Source organism: Enhydra lutris, unplaced genomic scaffold (genome assembly GCF_002288905.1).
Source record: "Enhydra lutris kenyoni isolate GAN:26980312 unplaced genomic scaffold, ASM228890v2 scaffoldscaffold5, whole genome shotgun sequence".
In the NCBI taxonomy this organism is placed as follows: domain Eukaryota; kingdom Metazoa; phylum Chordata; class Mammalia; order Carnivora; family Mustelidae; genus Enhydra; species Enhydra lutris.
In genome coordinates, this window is record NW_019154089.1 from 30579416 (window position 1) to 30595843 (window position 16428).

Consider the following 16428-nt stretch of genomic DNA (forward strand, 5'->3'; position numbering starts at 1 on the left):
GCGCAGTGCCCCTACCGCAGCGCTTCCCATGATGGTCCACGAGCTAGTACAGTGGCTGGTCCACCCTCGCCAGCCCCATGGAGGGGTGGGCCTGATCATCCCTCAGCACTGAGAAGCACCGTTCTTATGATGGCCTTGGGAGTTATCCAGAAAAGGATTCCTCAAGTACAATCCATGTGGGATTGATGGATTTGTATCGAATTCTATTTAAAAATCCATCCTCTCCCCACCTCCTTCTACTGAACAAGGCGTCAGCCAACATCCCAGCTGGGCTAGGTGCCCCTGTCTACTATGCTCGGAAGGCCCTCACAGAGCCCCGGGGTGGGAGTCAGGAGACCTGGGTTCTTGTCCCACCTCCACCTGTGACTCGCCTTGTGACTTAGACAAGTCACTTCCCCTCTCTGGACCTCAGTTTCCCCATCTGTAAAACAGGGAGGATACTGGGACTCGCTTGTCTCTAAGGGCTCTTCCAACTCTGACTGTTGGGGTCTACCCAATGCACCCGTGCCACCTCAAAGGATTCGGCGGTGGTGGGGGGTTAACTCCTGGTTACACTCCCCTCTCAGACCACCTGTATAGACACTCCTTCCACTCCTCTGCTTCTCTCCCTCCCTCTCTGCCTGTTTGACCCTTCGCCTCATCCTCCTTTCCTGTTTCCCTTCTGCCTTGTCCGTGTCTTCCTCACTCAAGTCTTGGGACTTACAGACACACCCAAAAGCCCTGCTTAGCCCCTCCAGGATATTCTAGGCTGGAAAGGCCTCTGGTCCTGGACATTACACAGAAGTGTTTATAGAAGCTTCCTTGGGATTTCCAAGACCAACAAGATTAGTGCACACTGGCCCACAGGCTCTGAAGCCAAGGGAAGTTACAGTGCTGAGAAGCCGTCCTGCCCCATCCCTCCTCCCCAGACACAGACACATACACACACACACACTCACATAGAAGGGGGGTGGTGGGCTCAGACAGCTCATCTCAGATGGTTCAGATTCATGGCTGCAGAGCTGAGACCGGCTGAAAGGTCACGTCAAGGGGGAGCTCCTGTAAGACCCCTGAACATTTGATGGACCCTTATGCTTTTTTTCCAATACCTCAAAGAGCCTACCAGGAATTGCTTATCCTTAAGGAAGTGACAAGGATTCAACCAAGATGCCCAGATTCTTTTTGACTTTGTGTGTGTGTGTGTGTGTGTGTGTGTGTGTGTGTAATTTAATGACTACTCTGGGTAAATCACAGGCGACCTCTTGTTCAGAAACTTTGCTTAGCCACTCTGAATATCTCCGATTACTAGGCTTTCTCTAAGGGGTCAGGCTTCTGATACTTGTGCATTTGAGGGGATAATAGTAATAATGTTTGGTCGGGAACACGATCTCCTTCAGATTTTTCACCAAATGGAGATGATAATCAGAGTACAGAGAGATCACGGTGCTTGCCCAAGATCACACAGCACGTCAGAGGCTGAGCTCCTCAGTTCCCAAGCTAGGATGTCAATGCAGGGTGAGGGGGCCCGGGTTCAGTGAAGAGGGACAGCATAGATGCATACAGAGTCTACTGGAAACTCCTCCTACACTTTGAAGCCTATACTTCACAGGGCTAGGAGAGAGCCAGTCCTGATATGACCCCCATTTGCCAGATTAGACAACTGAGGCACAAAGAGACTGTACAGCGTGCCTGACGTCACATGGGTTTCTAGGACTAGAATCCAGGTCTCCTGAATCTTAAGCTGGTAGTCCTCCCTCCTGTATTAAAACAAGTTGGCAGAGTAAGACTAGCGCTGCTGGGGACCCTGCCCTCCTGCCTGAAGCCCCCTGCCCCTGAGCTACCATGGCCTGGCTGGCCTCAGAGCCACTTACCTGTGTGCTGGAGGGCCCCACAGCACGCCGGGGCACCTTGATGTCAAATCCCCCCTTGGGATCCTTCTCCCCTCTCAAGCATGGGTCATTGGGGGGCTCTCGGCCCCCCTCCCAGTCACAGATGGTTTTTCGAATTGCCTGTAGGACACTGGGAAGGAAGAACCGATACTCAGACCTGGCTTTAGCATTGGAAGGAGGCCCTGCAAGTCTGTTTCTGGAGTCTGTGATGGTCCAGGACACCCTGTCTTAGAAATCCTGGGCACTGTGGAAGTACACTCATTCCTGCCCCCACCCCCAAAAGGTTCTGGTTTCCCAGGCTTGAGCCACGGTCCACAAGTCTGCTCTTCAATAAGCACCACAGGGGACTCTGATGCCCACTGGCTATTTTTCCTTCTCATTACAGGGGAGTTTCATTAGTCCAATTACATCTCCGTATATTTGAAGTTTTAATAATAGCTTACATTTGTTGCATACTTACTCCGTGCTGCCGTGTGCTTAGGTCAACACACTGATTACCTCAGTTTATCATCCCAATAGCCAATGAAGTAAGTACCATTATATTCCACATTCCACAAATGAGGAAAACTGAGGTTCAGAGGAAGTATGTTACTTGACTAAGTGCACACAGTTAGTGATGGGTATAGACTTCAACCCCAGAGCCTGAGGCTTGATTCATTTCAAATGTCTGATCTCCTAAGGAGGCCTTCTAGAACTTGCTGGAACTTGCTAGAAAGGTCTGTGTATGTGCAGAGGTGGTGCTCAAGCTAACTGAGCCAGGAACTTCCCCTGTGGTCTGGACCCACCTCTGATTTTTGATGTGACCCCTGGAAAGGGCCATCTGAAGACCCACCTGATAAGAACGTTCTTCTTCTTCCGCACTGCCTGTCTCAGGGGCTCACGCAGAGTCACCTGGGCGAAGTCCTGCAGGGCTGCATAGATGGTGTTCCTGATGGCCTGGTTGAAGACGCTCTCCATCCTGCCCATGAGGACCTGGAGGCCTTTGATCATGGCGATCACCTGGCCGGGCACAGATCAAGGTCAGGCTCACTGGGCCTCAGCTTACCTATCCATCCAGCACCCTCCACCAGAGTGCAGGAAGGGTGCTGCGTGAGATGTCCAGAAGCGAGAGGCCGGCGCCATTCAAAGTGCCAGTTCACAGCAAGGTGAGAGACGTGTGCCAGAATGGAGAGGAGCGCTCTGCTTCCTGCATCAGACAAGTCTTGCTGTAAGCAGAGATGTCAGCTAAATGGAACCGTGACCTTCACGATGCGGCTGACGTCCACTCTGACACCAGCTCCCCATCTTAGTGCTGACGGCTGACCAACAGCAGCCAGTTCATGGTTCTCTGATTTCCAGAGACCTCTCTACCTACCATGCACCCACAGACTGTGTCAAATAGACCTTTGTTTGACCATAATATTTTTTATAGAATTTTTACAATCTTTGCCTTTGAAAAAACTTGGCCATTTGCTGCTTGAGTCCAGAGAGCTTCCTCCTGTGACATAAAATCTCTACAGAAGTCTCGGGTGAGGGGAAGCGTCTGCCCTTCTGTTTGCTGCTTCCCTAGTCCCTTCACCTGCTCCCCCGGCTGCAGACACGGGGAGACACGTATTTGGGATGAGTGTATCCTGGCCCGCCTTGGCGTGTGCATGTACCTTCTCTCCCGAGTTCCTCTCTTCTCTGAGCAATTACTCCTCCCTCCCTGTCCCAAGGAAGAGAGGCATGTGTTTCTGCCATTGCTTTGTCGGTTTCCCAGTAGGTAAGTTTAATGGGGTGGAGGAGGAATAAGAAGTCTTGGGTGGCCTTGGGTACAAGCCACATCCCTAGTCTAGCTTCCCCAGCAACAAGCCTGAGCCTTTGGCCCCTATCAGCCACAAGTGGTAATATCTAGGGTGATTCAGAATTCAGAGGGTACAGCGCAAGCCATGTCAGCCCCCGACATGATGGGTCAGGTCTGATGACATGACAGCAGGTCCTCATGATGATGTCCCAGACTCCCAGGCTCTGCTCTGGGCTCTCAGTGCACAGGGGCAAGGCCCAGAGACGCCCTGCATGCCCTATGCCCACCGCTTGGGCCTGTAGTGAGCCATCAGAATATTTTTGTTGAAAAGGAATGAATAAGGCAATGAATGAGTTTACATGCTAAGATGTTTTCTTCCTCTAAACCTTAAAGGAATAATAGAACATATATCTGAGTCAGAGAAAAGGGTGAGAACAAAGTTCAGGAGGTGAGGATTTTCATTAGAACAACAAATATAGTGGTTTTGCTGGAGAGAAGCTTTAGTGCAGAGAGATAATGGGACAGAAGCCTTAAGGGAAAGTTACATCACGAAAGCATCTGGGTTTCTGGCTAGAGACGTACTAGGAAATAATGAGACAAAGGAAGGAAGAGATAATGGAGATGTTTCAGAATAATTCCAAACACAGCAGAGTGTACAGATCTGTTACACCTAAGGGAAAATCTTTGCAACTCTGGGTGAGGCAGAGATTTCCTAGCTAGAACACAAAAATCACAAACTATAAAATAACTGATAAGTCGGACTTTATCAAAATTAAAAACAGCTGTTCTTCAAAAGGTACCCCCCCCAAGAAAATGAAAAGACAAAGTCACCAATTAGAAAAAATAGTTACAACATATATATGACTAGAGACTTGTATCTGCAGCAAAGATTCTTATAATTCAATACAAAGAAGACAGAAACCCAATTTTAAAAATTTTAAAAATGGGCAAAAGATTTCAGAAGACAGGATTTCGCAGGGAAGATAGAAGAGTGACCAGTAAGCCCATGCAAAGATGCCCAATGTCATCGGTCTTCAGGGAAAGGCAAGTTCAAACCTCAACTCAACAGCCACTCGAATGACTAAAGTTAATAAAATGAACCGTGTCAAGGACTGGGAGGGTGTGGAGCAAAAGCGCTCTCAGATACAGTCGGCAGAAACATGAAACGGCACACGCGTTTTGGAAAACCACTGGGCAGTTCCTTAAAAAGTTAAGCATTCACCGACCCTACGACCATTCCGAGAGAAAGAAAAACCTACATCGACACGAAGACTTCGGCACAAATCCTTAAAGCGACTTCAGTCATACTGGCCCAAAGGTGGAAATGCCTGATGTTTATCAACAGCTGAATGGGTAAGCAAATCACAGTATGTATCCATACAACAGAATACTACTCGACAAGAAAAAGAAACAAACGATCGATACACAGAACAACGAGGATAAAACTCAAAATTGTGGTGGTGAGTCAAAGAAGCCAAACACAAAAAATACCAACCAAACAAAAGGATAAGAAATATGGTAATAAAAGAAAGTGAGCAACACAAAGTCTTTAAGGGGACCATGGCTGCCACCCTGCTCAGAAGCACTCCTGGAGCCACCAGGATCGACACCAAGCAGCAGCCTCGGGGTGGGGGCAGGGGCAGGGGAGGCAAGGGGTCAGCACCCACCTCGACGAAGGCGAACTTCTCCTCACTGGTATAGTTGTAGCGTGTGGCTCTCTCATACTCCTCCGCCGTGCCAGGGCAATCCTTGTTGCAGAACTTGTCTGTCGGGTGAACCAGCTTCCAGGAGTACTGGGGAGAGAGGGAAAACCCAAACTCCATCAGCTGATGAAGGGGAAAACCAAATGTGGTGCGTCCATGCAGGGGAGTATGACTCGGTCATAAAAGGGAATGAAGTTCTGATTCATGCTCTAACACAGATCCTGGTTGAAGGCAAGAAGTGAAAGAAACCAGACGCAAATAGCCACAAAGTATACGATCCTACTTGTGGGAAACATACAGAAGAGGGAAATCTTTAGAGACAGAGACAGATTGCTCAGGGCTGTGGGGATCGGGAATGGGGGCTGACTGCACCGGGTTTCTTTTGGAACTGATAAAAATATTCTAAATTTGACTATGGTTGCACAATTCTGCAAATATACTAAAAACCAATGAATCTACATTTTCAATGAGTGAATGGTATGGTGTGCAAATTGTATCTCAATAAGGCTCTTAAAAGAAGAGTGCTGGGGGGCGCCTGGGTGGCTCAGTGGGTTAAGCCGCTGCCTTCGGCTCAGGTCATGATCTCAGGGTCCTGGGATCGAGCCCCGCATCGGACTCTCGAGCCCCGCATCGGACTCTCTGCTCAGCAGGGAGCCTGCTTCCCTCCTCTCTCTCTACCTGCCTCTCTGCCTGCTTGTGATCTCTCTCTCTGTCAAATAAATAAATAAAATCCTTAAAAAAAAAAAAAAAGAAGAAGAGTGCTGGGACGAGGCAGGGGCAGACAAGGGTCCTTGTGAACAGAGGTCAGGCTGGAGGGGTTCAGGGGGAGCAGGCGTCTGCCTGCAGGACACCTACCACCTCCATGACATGGGCGCTCCACTTGGATAAAAGCTGCAGACCCCGCAGGGCCAGGTCGAAGAGCTCTCGGTATTCCTCGTCTGACTTCTGGCTGTCCAGTCCGGAGCCTGTCACCACCTGGGAACATGGGCCGTCACCCTCACCATGTACACGCCTGGCCCTTTCAGACGTTATTTCTCTGATTCCCCCAAGAATGATATAAGGGAGGTGCTATTGTTATACCCCCTGGAGAGACAAACCGAGGTTCAGACAAGTTCTTTGTTGAAGGCCACATGGCTTGTCCATGGTTGAGGGCTTAAACTCATATGGTGTGACCCACAGCCCCACTCAGAACTACCCTGCAGGGCTGCGGCTTTCAAATTCTTTCAACTGCAAATACAGTAGGAGGTGCACACCACATAGTGACTCAGGAACACATACCTGCCTAGAGATCTTAAATATAATATAAATATACGCCAACTCTTTCCATATAGCTACTTTATTCTAAACACATGAGAATTCCTCTGATGGGCTAGTCCATGTCCTACAAAATGCCCATCATAAGTTACTGAATTAATTGCACAACTCCTTAATTAGATACGACCCACCAGCTAAAAAGCACTGAAGACTAACCTCTATCTGGCTGTGCACTATTCCATAAGGCAATACGGATGTATGCAGGTGCGTATGTGTAAGTATGTGCACATCCGTACACACGTATGGAGTCAGTCCTCGTTATTGTTGAGTTCTGTAGTTGTGAATTTGCCTACTCCCTAAAATGTATTTGTAATCTCCAAGTCAGTATTTGCAGTCCCTTTACGGGTCATTTGCAGGTACGTGCAGAGTGGTGACAATTCTGAGTCGTGTCCAGCGGAGGCTGAACACAGCGACTCTGTGCTTTCTCGTTTCAGTGACACTACTGTATATATATGGTCCATTTAATGCCATGTTTTCCACATTGTACTTTTTACTGGTGATTTCACTATTTAAAATGGCCCCAAGTGTAATACTAAAGTTCAGTGTAGTAATCCTAACTGCAAAGAAGGCTATGACATGCCTTAGGGGAAAAGCACCTCTTTCAGATACGCTTTGTTTGGACGTTATAGTGTTGTTGCATGTGAGTTAATGTCCGTAAATCAACAATATATATTACATATGGCATCTTTAAATAGAAACGCACAGAAAACAAGGTTATATATTCATCAGCCTATGAAAATGTCGTGACCAGAGGAACTTAACTCTGTACTTCCTTTGGGAGGAATTGTTCAGTATTTGCTGATCCAGGGTTCATGCCCACTTTTCAGAATACATTACTGCAAATAACGAGACTTGTTTGTGGATACACATGCATAAAATGTACAACTTAAAAAAACCTTGAAGTCAACTTCACTCTTACATCACACCAAGACTTGAAAAGGATGAAGAAGGCCTGGTTTTGAAATTATTCCCATTGCTTTAGTTCAGACGATTGTGGCATATGGTCAAGAAAGCCCAAGGGTAGGGCTTAAGCTCGGTCCATATCTTCCAAGAGCCCTCATAAGAATATGGGCCACCTGTCTAATGACCACACCATGTGCACGTGTCTGACTGTCCTCACTTCAACTATGCTGCCCTTTGATCAAAGACCTTTTCAGAGTTTGGGTTTGGAAAGCATGCGCACTATGGCTGCCAGCCACACGGTGGAAGCAGTGAGCAAACAGTCATCCAGGTTCAAATCAGGGACCGTGTTTATCAAACCAACACACACATTTAATAGAAAGGTATATATGGGAAGAGTCCAGGAGGATAGATAAACCCAAATATTAATCACAGTTGGTTCTGGCTGGTCAAATTTTACATGGTTGATTTCCCTCCTTTGCATATCTGTAATTTTTCTGAGGTTTGTGCATTGACTATATTTCTATATTAAAAAAAAAAAGAAAGAAAAACTTAACACCAGTAAAAATGTAATTGGTGGGATTACAAGAGATTTTACGGGCTTCTTCTGTCCCTAATTGTATTTTTTGATGTGTTACAAGCATAATTATTGTGGAGTTTTAAAACACTCCATGCTTTGAGCAAGTGTTCAGAACTGTTTCTCTTGCCATCCAGGGTGGAAATGGCTGGGATCATGTGCAGATGAACCACATTACTGGGCCACTGTTATCTGCTGTGCAGGATGCATTTTCCATGCATTCTACTGTTTTGGCCTCTCAGTGAACCTTTCCAGACACTATTATCCCATTTTACAGATAAGGAAACTGAGGTTCAGAGATTGTGAATAACTTGTGAAGGTCAGTGGCAGAACCAGTTCTGTCTAGCTCTAAAACCCATGCCCTTGGCCCCTTTGCCCTCTAGCTTCCGATATGTATGGCCTCACTCCTGCTCTCCTTCATCCTTGGGATCATTTCCTTTCTGGGCAGTCATTGCCCCTTCACACCCTGAACCCCCACTGGGCTCCCTCTCAGCAGGCAGAGCGAGCTTACCTCGCTGTTACTGTAGCGAGCAAGTTCGGAGATGAAGCGGATGTGGTCGTCCCGGATCTGAACCATCTGCTCGCAGATGTTGTACTGGGGGCTGATGCTGCTCTGGGTACACGTCCACCTGGGCAGAAAATCACACGGTTGGAGAAGGTCCTGGCCTGATGTGCCACAGTGGGATAGGCTCCTTGCACTCACTAGTTGTTCTTGGTGCTCAGCCAAATGTGGCTGGCTGCCCTGGGTGGACCCAGCAAGTGTCCCAGTCACCAGAAGACAGCCTGCCACAGGCTGAGCAGAATAATCTTCTTCCTCCTCTAAAACCCAATCACAGGCTTTCCCAGGTAACTTGTGTCCACAGTACTTACCAGTTATACGAATGAGGAGCCTCTCTAGGGCTACAGAGAGCTAGAAACCGAGCAAAGAAAAGGCCAGGTGGGCAACCTCCCTGGGCCTGCCTACCGACTGTCAGCACTGACATCCTGAGACTGAAGCTAGCTTTGTTGGGGCCATTAGGATGGGACTGGGGAGGCTCACAGGGATCTCGCCTCTTGTTTCAACAGTGATCGGGCAACATGAAAGGACTCCACGGTGATGGATAACATGTGTTCTGAGAGGTATTGCTGGAATGCTCTCCCTCCTTCCTTCTCTCTCTCCCCCCACCACCTTCTTGCTCCCCTTGCCCCTCCCCTTTCTCCTTTGGAAAGATATCATTTGGAAAACCATCCCAAAGTGGAGAGGAAATCAATGAATAAAAGACTTTACTTCCTCCTCCACCCCCCCCCCCCCAAAAAAAAACAGGCCCCTTTACTGCCTTCTGTCATCTGGTGCTGGGTGACCCAGGAGACAGACTAAGCATGGGCACCAAACAAGACAGATAAACATTCTGGAAAAAATTTAGTCTCTCAAAAGGATCTCCTTGAAGCGGAAGTGGTTTTCACAAGAGTGCCTGGACTGGGGATAGACTTCCTCATGCTTATACTTTGCCCTTTTATCTTGGCTTACTGGTACATGAATGGGGACACGATCACTTACACCTCTGACACCCCTCTGTGGCCACATCACCACTCCCGCCCAACTTCAGGTGGCCCACAATACACACAGGAAACGTGAAGAAAGGAGTTCAGCCTTCTCGGTTCCATGCTCTTCCTAGAAAACCTCCTCACACGCTAGCAGCAACAGGTTATGAAGAGACTAACCCAGCTTCCTTGGTGAGACTCCCTCTCGGGGGCTCAAGGCTGGTGGGGTTCAAGGACACTCTGTTTACCTATTTTTCAAGCACAAATACTCACTTTTGACTAAAGGACAGTCAGTCCCTCTCTGTAGGGAAAGGTCATATTCATTCAGCTTTGGGCAAGATGCAGACAAAAGGAACCTTACTAACAACCCCCTAGATCAATGGAGAGGCCCAGACCGCAGCTGGGTGTCACCCACCTGCCGTGAGTCCCTGACACCCCGGGTTCTAGCACAGATGACCTAGAACAGTGGCTTATAAAACAATCCAAGGTGAAGCTATCAACTCAGTTCACAGGCGGAGCCATCTAAACCATATTCTCAATGACATACTTACTGCACGGACACAAATCGGAGGAGAGAATGAACATGCTGAAGAACGCCATCTTGCTCCGCCCGGCCACTGAGGGCCAGCCAGTCCTCCCCCTTCTCCAGGGAAGGAGGGCTCCTGCTGTCCCACTGCGGGCAGCATGGGTCAACACCGGGACACAGAAGGGGCGTGGCTGTGCTCTGAGAGCTTTTGAACCCTGGCGGTAAAGGGCAGATACAAAAGGGCTCAGAGCACCCTCCGCTGTTCCCTTCCGGCCGGCTGGGTGCCAGTGTGGCGATGGAATCCACCTGCCCAGGGCTCTGGGGAGGGGGGAGGGGCTGAAGTGGCCCCTCGGCCCCCTGCCCGGGCCGGGCGTCCTCACGGGAGCCGAGAGACATTATGGCAGGCACTCACTTGGACTTGTTCTCTTCATAGTGAGCACTGGTCTTAATGTATCTGGCCAGCTCTATCTGCATGTCGCCGAAAAGGGGCACCACTTGCAGCTGCTGCAAAGGAAGCAAACACAAGGCATGAGATGCTGAGGGAGGGGCCGGCCGGCTGCCTTCCACTGGGGAAAGCATGCCTCCTCTATGGACCTCTGGGCCGACCCCTAGGCTCTGCTTCTGATCATGCTCCTGGGTCACCAGACAGTACACAGGGCCTCCCCTGCCTCCAGCCAACCCATGTTCCAGCAACTGAGCTCAGAAGGGCATAGCGATTTGTCCAAGGTGACACAGCAGGCAGAATGGATGAAGGAAGAGGACCAGACGCGGCCTGCCTCCCAGGGCAGGGTTCTCTCTGCTCTAACTTCCCTGGGATTCGTGGGTCCTTGCCGCTGTGAATGCTGGACTAGGAGTGGGTACCTGGATGCCGCTAGCTGGGTGAGGCGGACAGGTCCTAAGTGAAGACCAGCCCAAATGGAGAGGAGGCCGGTGAGGACTGCTGGATTCTAGGCGGTAGGCACCCTGTCAAGTTCTTCAAACCCCCAAGATCCTTAGGACAGTGGTGGATACACATCATTCTGTGTTCGTCAAAACACATAGAATGTAAAACGCCAAGAGCGATCCTTAATGTAAGCTATGGTCTCTGGGTGATAATGATGTGTCAGTGGAAGTTTGCAGATTGTAGAGGATGCAACACTTTGGTGGGGGATTTTAATAGTGGGCGAGGCTGCTCACGGCGGGGAACTCTGGGGAAATGGGAAAACGCTGCCCTTTCTGCTCGATTTTGCTGTGAACCTAAACTGCTCTAAAAAATAGTCTATTAAACAAAAAACAGTATCTCAATCCCTACAAACACTCTGTGAGGTCAGTACTATTATCATCCCCAATTCATAGATGAAAAAACTGAGGTTACGTAACTCAAGTCATTTTTACACAAAGGACCCAGAACTATAATCCAGGGCTCTGACCCACCTATGTCCTTCCTCCTGAATCCTCAAGGGAACCCTAGAAAGTAGATACCCTCAGTGTTCACATTTTCCAGATTGGGGAGCTCCATTTCAGAAAGGTTTAGTGATTTCCCCAGAGTTATCCAGCTATCAAATGGCAGAGCCAGACTAAAACCCAGGCCCGACTGTGGCAAAGTTGTATACTTCAACTGCACCCCGATTTCATTCATGCTGACTGAGGGCAGGGGCGGATTTTGCAAAGTCTCCTGAGATGAGCCCTGTTTTCATTTGGGGCAGCTCCAGAGAAAAGTGAAATTTCCTGCCTTGAAAACATGCAAGGCCACAGGATACCTTTTGGTGATTTATTTCCCCCTTAACCTGGAAGAGTCAGTGAGACCCAGGCCCAGCCCAGTGTCCCCCATGCCACACTTCTGAGTGGTTCCACTCTGAATGTTAAGCCTGGTTTTTCCATGTCTGACCTCTGAGGCTCCACCTTGGCGTGCCCAACGCCAGTACAACTGACACCATGGAATTCAATTCCAAAGCAGGAAATCCCTTCATGAAAGCCTCAAAGGCTTCATTTAATCCCAAGGTTTTATTTTTAGAAATTTGGGGCCATAAGATCACACATCTGAGGCACTGCAAATGTCTGAGTGTATAAGGGACCATGATGAGGCCTAGTGCCCAGAGGCAGGGGCGAGCCAAGGGAGCCCCCCCGGCCCCCGGCCACCGCCCATGGACCAGGAGAGGCTGTGACTTTGCAAATACGAATCAATTTAAAATCCAGTCTTTAATCCTCCAGCTTCTGTGAGCTCTGATTTATGTGGAAAATTAAGGCAGGCGCTGTCTTCTGGGATGCACCTCTTTCTTTAGCTGGCAAGGGATTTCAGGAAAGAGCAAAGGCAATATGCAGAAAAACTGTCAGGCCTCTCGGCCAAGCCCTGAGCAGACTTAGATAGTGTAGCAGCTTCTACGGAGGGCAGCGGGAAGCCCTCTCATTCTATCCTCCTCCTCCTCCTCCTCCTTGGGGCCTTTACAAGCTCCACCAACAAGCCCCACTGGTTGGAGCCAATTTCTTCCCTTTCCCCAGAGGGACCACCCTGTGGTGCAGCCCCACCTTCAGGTGCTGACCTTAAAGAACTTATCAATTTTGCTGAGGTTGATTCTCTTCTTGGCATCCAGTTTGTAAATGTTACTGACGTTTCCATCCATCAGGTAGAGACCAAAACCCATTACCTAGAGTGAGAAGGGGCAGAGCACAGAAGCCCATTACAACCATTGGAAAAGCTTAAAAAAAAAAAAAAAAAAAAGGAGGACTCTGCACGCACACATGCACATCCTGTAGGGATACCTCCTCTTTCAAAACCCACGTGTCTTCAATTGAAGAAAGGAGACATAAATCTCACTTGAACTAAACTTGGACTTCTGTGTAGAGGTCCAGACCACCCTGTAGTAGGTTATCATGGTGGTCGCTTGCTGAGTCCTTACTGGGGGCCGGAGTCTGTGCGTAGGGCTTCCCTGGGTATTTTCCTCAATTCTCACAACCATCTTAGGAGTCAAGTTTACACAGTGACCTTATTCTACAGACGAGGAATTAGAGACACAGAGAGGTTGGCCAGCCTGCTAAGGTCACACAGCTAATAGGTTGCAGAGACAGGGTCTGAAGGCAGATCTGACCACAACTTCTATTTAATAGAGGCTTCCTGCAAGACAGGGCTGAGCGCTGCCTGTGGCTGCCTCCTTGGGGGCTAGCCCATCAGAGGGACTTGGGAATACCTGCCCGGTGTTGTATGAATGTGCAAACTATTCACTTCTTTCCCCGAGGAAGCTAAAACAATGCACGGATTCCCAAGGAGCTGCTGGTGACTTCATTCAGAACACATTTTGTTGTTGCATGACAACACTCTATAAGCAGGTCACCAGGCTGACTCTTGATATGCTGGTCCATTTAATAGCTTCTTGAAAGCTGACATGTTTTGCTCCTTTTATCAAATGCACAGCAAGTTTACCAGGGCCTGAATGGCTAGGCTGGAAGCAGCTTCTCCTGGCTCGCAGCTGCTGTGACTGTAGGGAAGTCACCCTTGACATGTTAAGGGCCTGGACCAGAGGACCATGAAGGTCACACCCTCTTCTTCGTCCCATTCGGTCCCATGCTCTGCAGGGTGTGTGCCAGACTCTCCCACCTTAGATGAGAGGCACCCTGGTGGCGTCTGAGTTCATGAACACTAGCTGCAAAATGGGGGAACAGCCAGCGTCGAGACCCGGAGCCTGAGCTGGGAGAAGTGGAGAGCTCAGGGCTGGGAAGCAGAGGTGCGGAGACCGTAAAAGCCGGTGAGAGAAAATCTGCTGGCAGCATCTCAGAGTGCTTGGTGGGCTGGGATTTAGTGAGCTGGTGGGTGGCACCAGCCATTCCGGGAGGCACAGCAAGGGGCTGAGAGAGACCACTAGGCTCTGGGGCATTCTGGGTTTCTGATGAGGCGGAGGAAGCCGGAGTGAACAAGTCACTGAGCCACCCTGTCCTGCAAACACTATCAAGGCACGATGGGAATAGAAAGAAGGGAACCCAACAGGGCTGGGATTTCTAGGGTAGAGGGGGTGGCACGAAGGAGAGGAGGAAAAATAAAATACCAGGAGAACATCAAAAGGGGAGGCTTTGGAGAAGACTCAAAAGGGGCTGGGCAGCGTGTCAGAAGAACATGCAGAAGGCCGCTCGTGTCTGTGCTACCACTGCCGAGAGAAATCCGGGACAACCTGAGCAGCCAGAGGCGGAGGAATGGGTAAGAAATGCAAGGTGTCCAGACTGCGTCACTGAGCGGCAGCATGACACTCCCGCTACGTCTAATCAAATGCGATAAAAATTACACACACACACAATTTATGCATATGGCATATGATGAAAACGTCTGTGAGCACAGAAAAAGTACAGGAAAATACATCAGAATGCTAAAAATGTTACCTCTGGATGGAAAGACTGTAGGGAGAAAAATTTTCTGTGCTTTTCCATATATTCCCGATTTTCTACAATAACTATTACTTGATAATTTAAAAATGAAACTTGTAAACTGCTGAAACCAATGTGACTACTTTGACAAAATACAGCAAAAGCTGGAAGATGCTGCCTTCCCTCTGAGTCAGCAATTTCTCCTCTGGGACGTCTGACTTGGCAAGAGTGTGGACAGAGTGGTTGTGCTATAAGAATGTTCACTGCAGTTCAGCAAACAAATAGCCAATGACAGGATTTGTTTAAAGACAATGTCCACGGGCATTGGGATACTCAGCAGCCATTAAAAACAACAGCGCAGGGGCGCCTGGGTGGCTCAGTGGGTTAAGCCTCTGCCTTCAGCTCAGGTCATGGTCCCAGGGTCCTGGGATGGAGTCCTGCATCAGGCTCTCTGCTCAGCAGGGAGCCTGCTTCCCCACCACCCCCCATCCCCTGCCTGCCTCTCTGCCACTTGTGATCTCTTGCTCTGTCAAATAAATAAATAAAAATCTTTAAAAAACAAACAAACAAAAAAACGACATCCCAGTAAATACCCTTAACAACATCTGGAAAGGTATATATGACATATTAAAGGCAAAAAAAAAAAAAAAAAAAAAAAGCCAGGTTATAAAAAATGATGTCCAGTAAGATCTGTATCAGTGTTTAAATAAGAAAAAATAAATGTGTGTGTGTGTGTATGTGGGTGGGTGTGTGTGTTTTAAGATTTCCAGTAAGCGGGGTGGGGGGGTAGGCACGGGGGGCAAGTCCAGGCCCCGGGCTGTGTGGCTGCTGTCGTACCTTGAGGAGCATGTGCTTCTCACTGGGGGTCAGGTACATCTTGTTCTCGTAGTAGTCCACGCAGATGTTGACAATGTCTGCCAGCAGCTCCTCATAGCCTGGGATCACTTCCAGTTGCTGATGGAGACACTGAACAGCAGCGCCCCCCGCTGGTTAGCCCCTCTCCTGCTCCCCTGCCCTCCCCCACACCGCCCCCACCACCCCCACCCCCACCCTGGAAGGCCCACAGTTGGTTGGCAGTGACAGAGCATAACCCCCCTGACCATGCCAGGTGGACGGAGCCTGCGTCTCCTCCTCAAAGTCCCCACAGTGGTTGGTCAGAGCTCCTGTGACTCTCCCACAGCAGGGAAGCCACCCCGCTTGGAGCCTCCATTTTATTTCCTAGCAATTCTGACAGAAAATCCTTTCTTGGGCTGAACTGAAAAGCAGTACAGCTTTCCAGCAACAGGCCTGTGGTAATCTAGGCTTGGTTTTGAGAGCGTAGACTTAGCCATGACATCTCAGATGATAACAGAAAGACCCAGTCCAGGGGAGGAGAGCAAGACCAGCAGGCGTGCCCCTCCTGCAGGGCACGGTGGTACAGAAGCACTTCCCATCAGAGAAGAGTCTGTGGTCTCCACCTCAGGCCCTTTCTCTCCAAAGGGACAACCTGGGGCCCTGTGGGGGAGGCCGTGGGAGGTGCTGCTACTGCTTTCCACAGAACCTGGGGCTGAATCTCAGGAAAGAAACATGTCAACACTGACAGCCTTGTACAGTTAGCCAATAGGAGGAAGGGCCCAGTGAAGCCAGCAGCATCCCCAAGAGAGGTCTGGGCCTGAAAACGTTTCCAAGATGGAGGGCCCCTCTCAACCAGCGCCCTGCCCACATTCTCGCTGGCGCCCGTTTAGGCTGGCCTAATGGGTGAGCAGGACGGGTTACATAAAGTCAGAGCAGGACAGCCATAGCTGCAGGGGTGCCCGGCAAAGTGGCGGCAGTAACCATAGCTACGGCAGCTTATGCTCTGACCATTCATCAGGCTCTGCTCACCACAGCCTTTTGAAATGGTCTCTCATTCCTCACAACAGTCCTAGGAGATGGAATCTCATATTCTC

At 49.4% G+C, this 16428-nt stretch overlaps 1 protein-coding gene across 2 annotated transcripts in view; it reads right to left on the reverse strand.

Moving 5' to 3' along the window:
• The window catches only part of LOC111140821 (cytoplasmic FMR1 interacting protein 2), a 126308-nt gene that overhangs the window by 74398 nt on the left and 35482 nt on the right, over positions 1 to 16428 (reverse strand). For both annotated transcript variants that reach the window (XM_022493013.1, XM_022493012.1), the window contains exons 8-15: positions 15338 to 15466; positions 12691 to 12795; positions 10584 to 10675; positions 8636 to 8753; positions 6189 to 6308; positions 5298 to 5423; positions 2701 to 2867; positions 1851 to 1998 (exon numbers count right to left, since the gene is read on the reverse strand). In XM_022493013.1, coding sequence (XP_022348721.1) covers positions 1851 to 1998; positions 2701 to 2867; positions 5298 to 5423; positions 6189 to 6308; positions 8636 to 8753; positions 10584 to 10675; positions 12691 to 12795; positions 15338 to 15466 — 1005 coding nt within the window. The remainder of the gene's footprint in view (positions 1 to 1850; positions 1999 to 2700; positions 2868 to 5297; positions 5424 to 6188; positions 6309 to 8635; positions 8754 to 10583; positions 10676 to 12690; positions 12796 to 15337; positions 15467 to 16428) is intronic.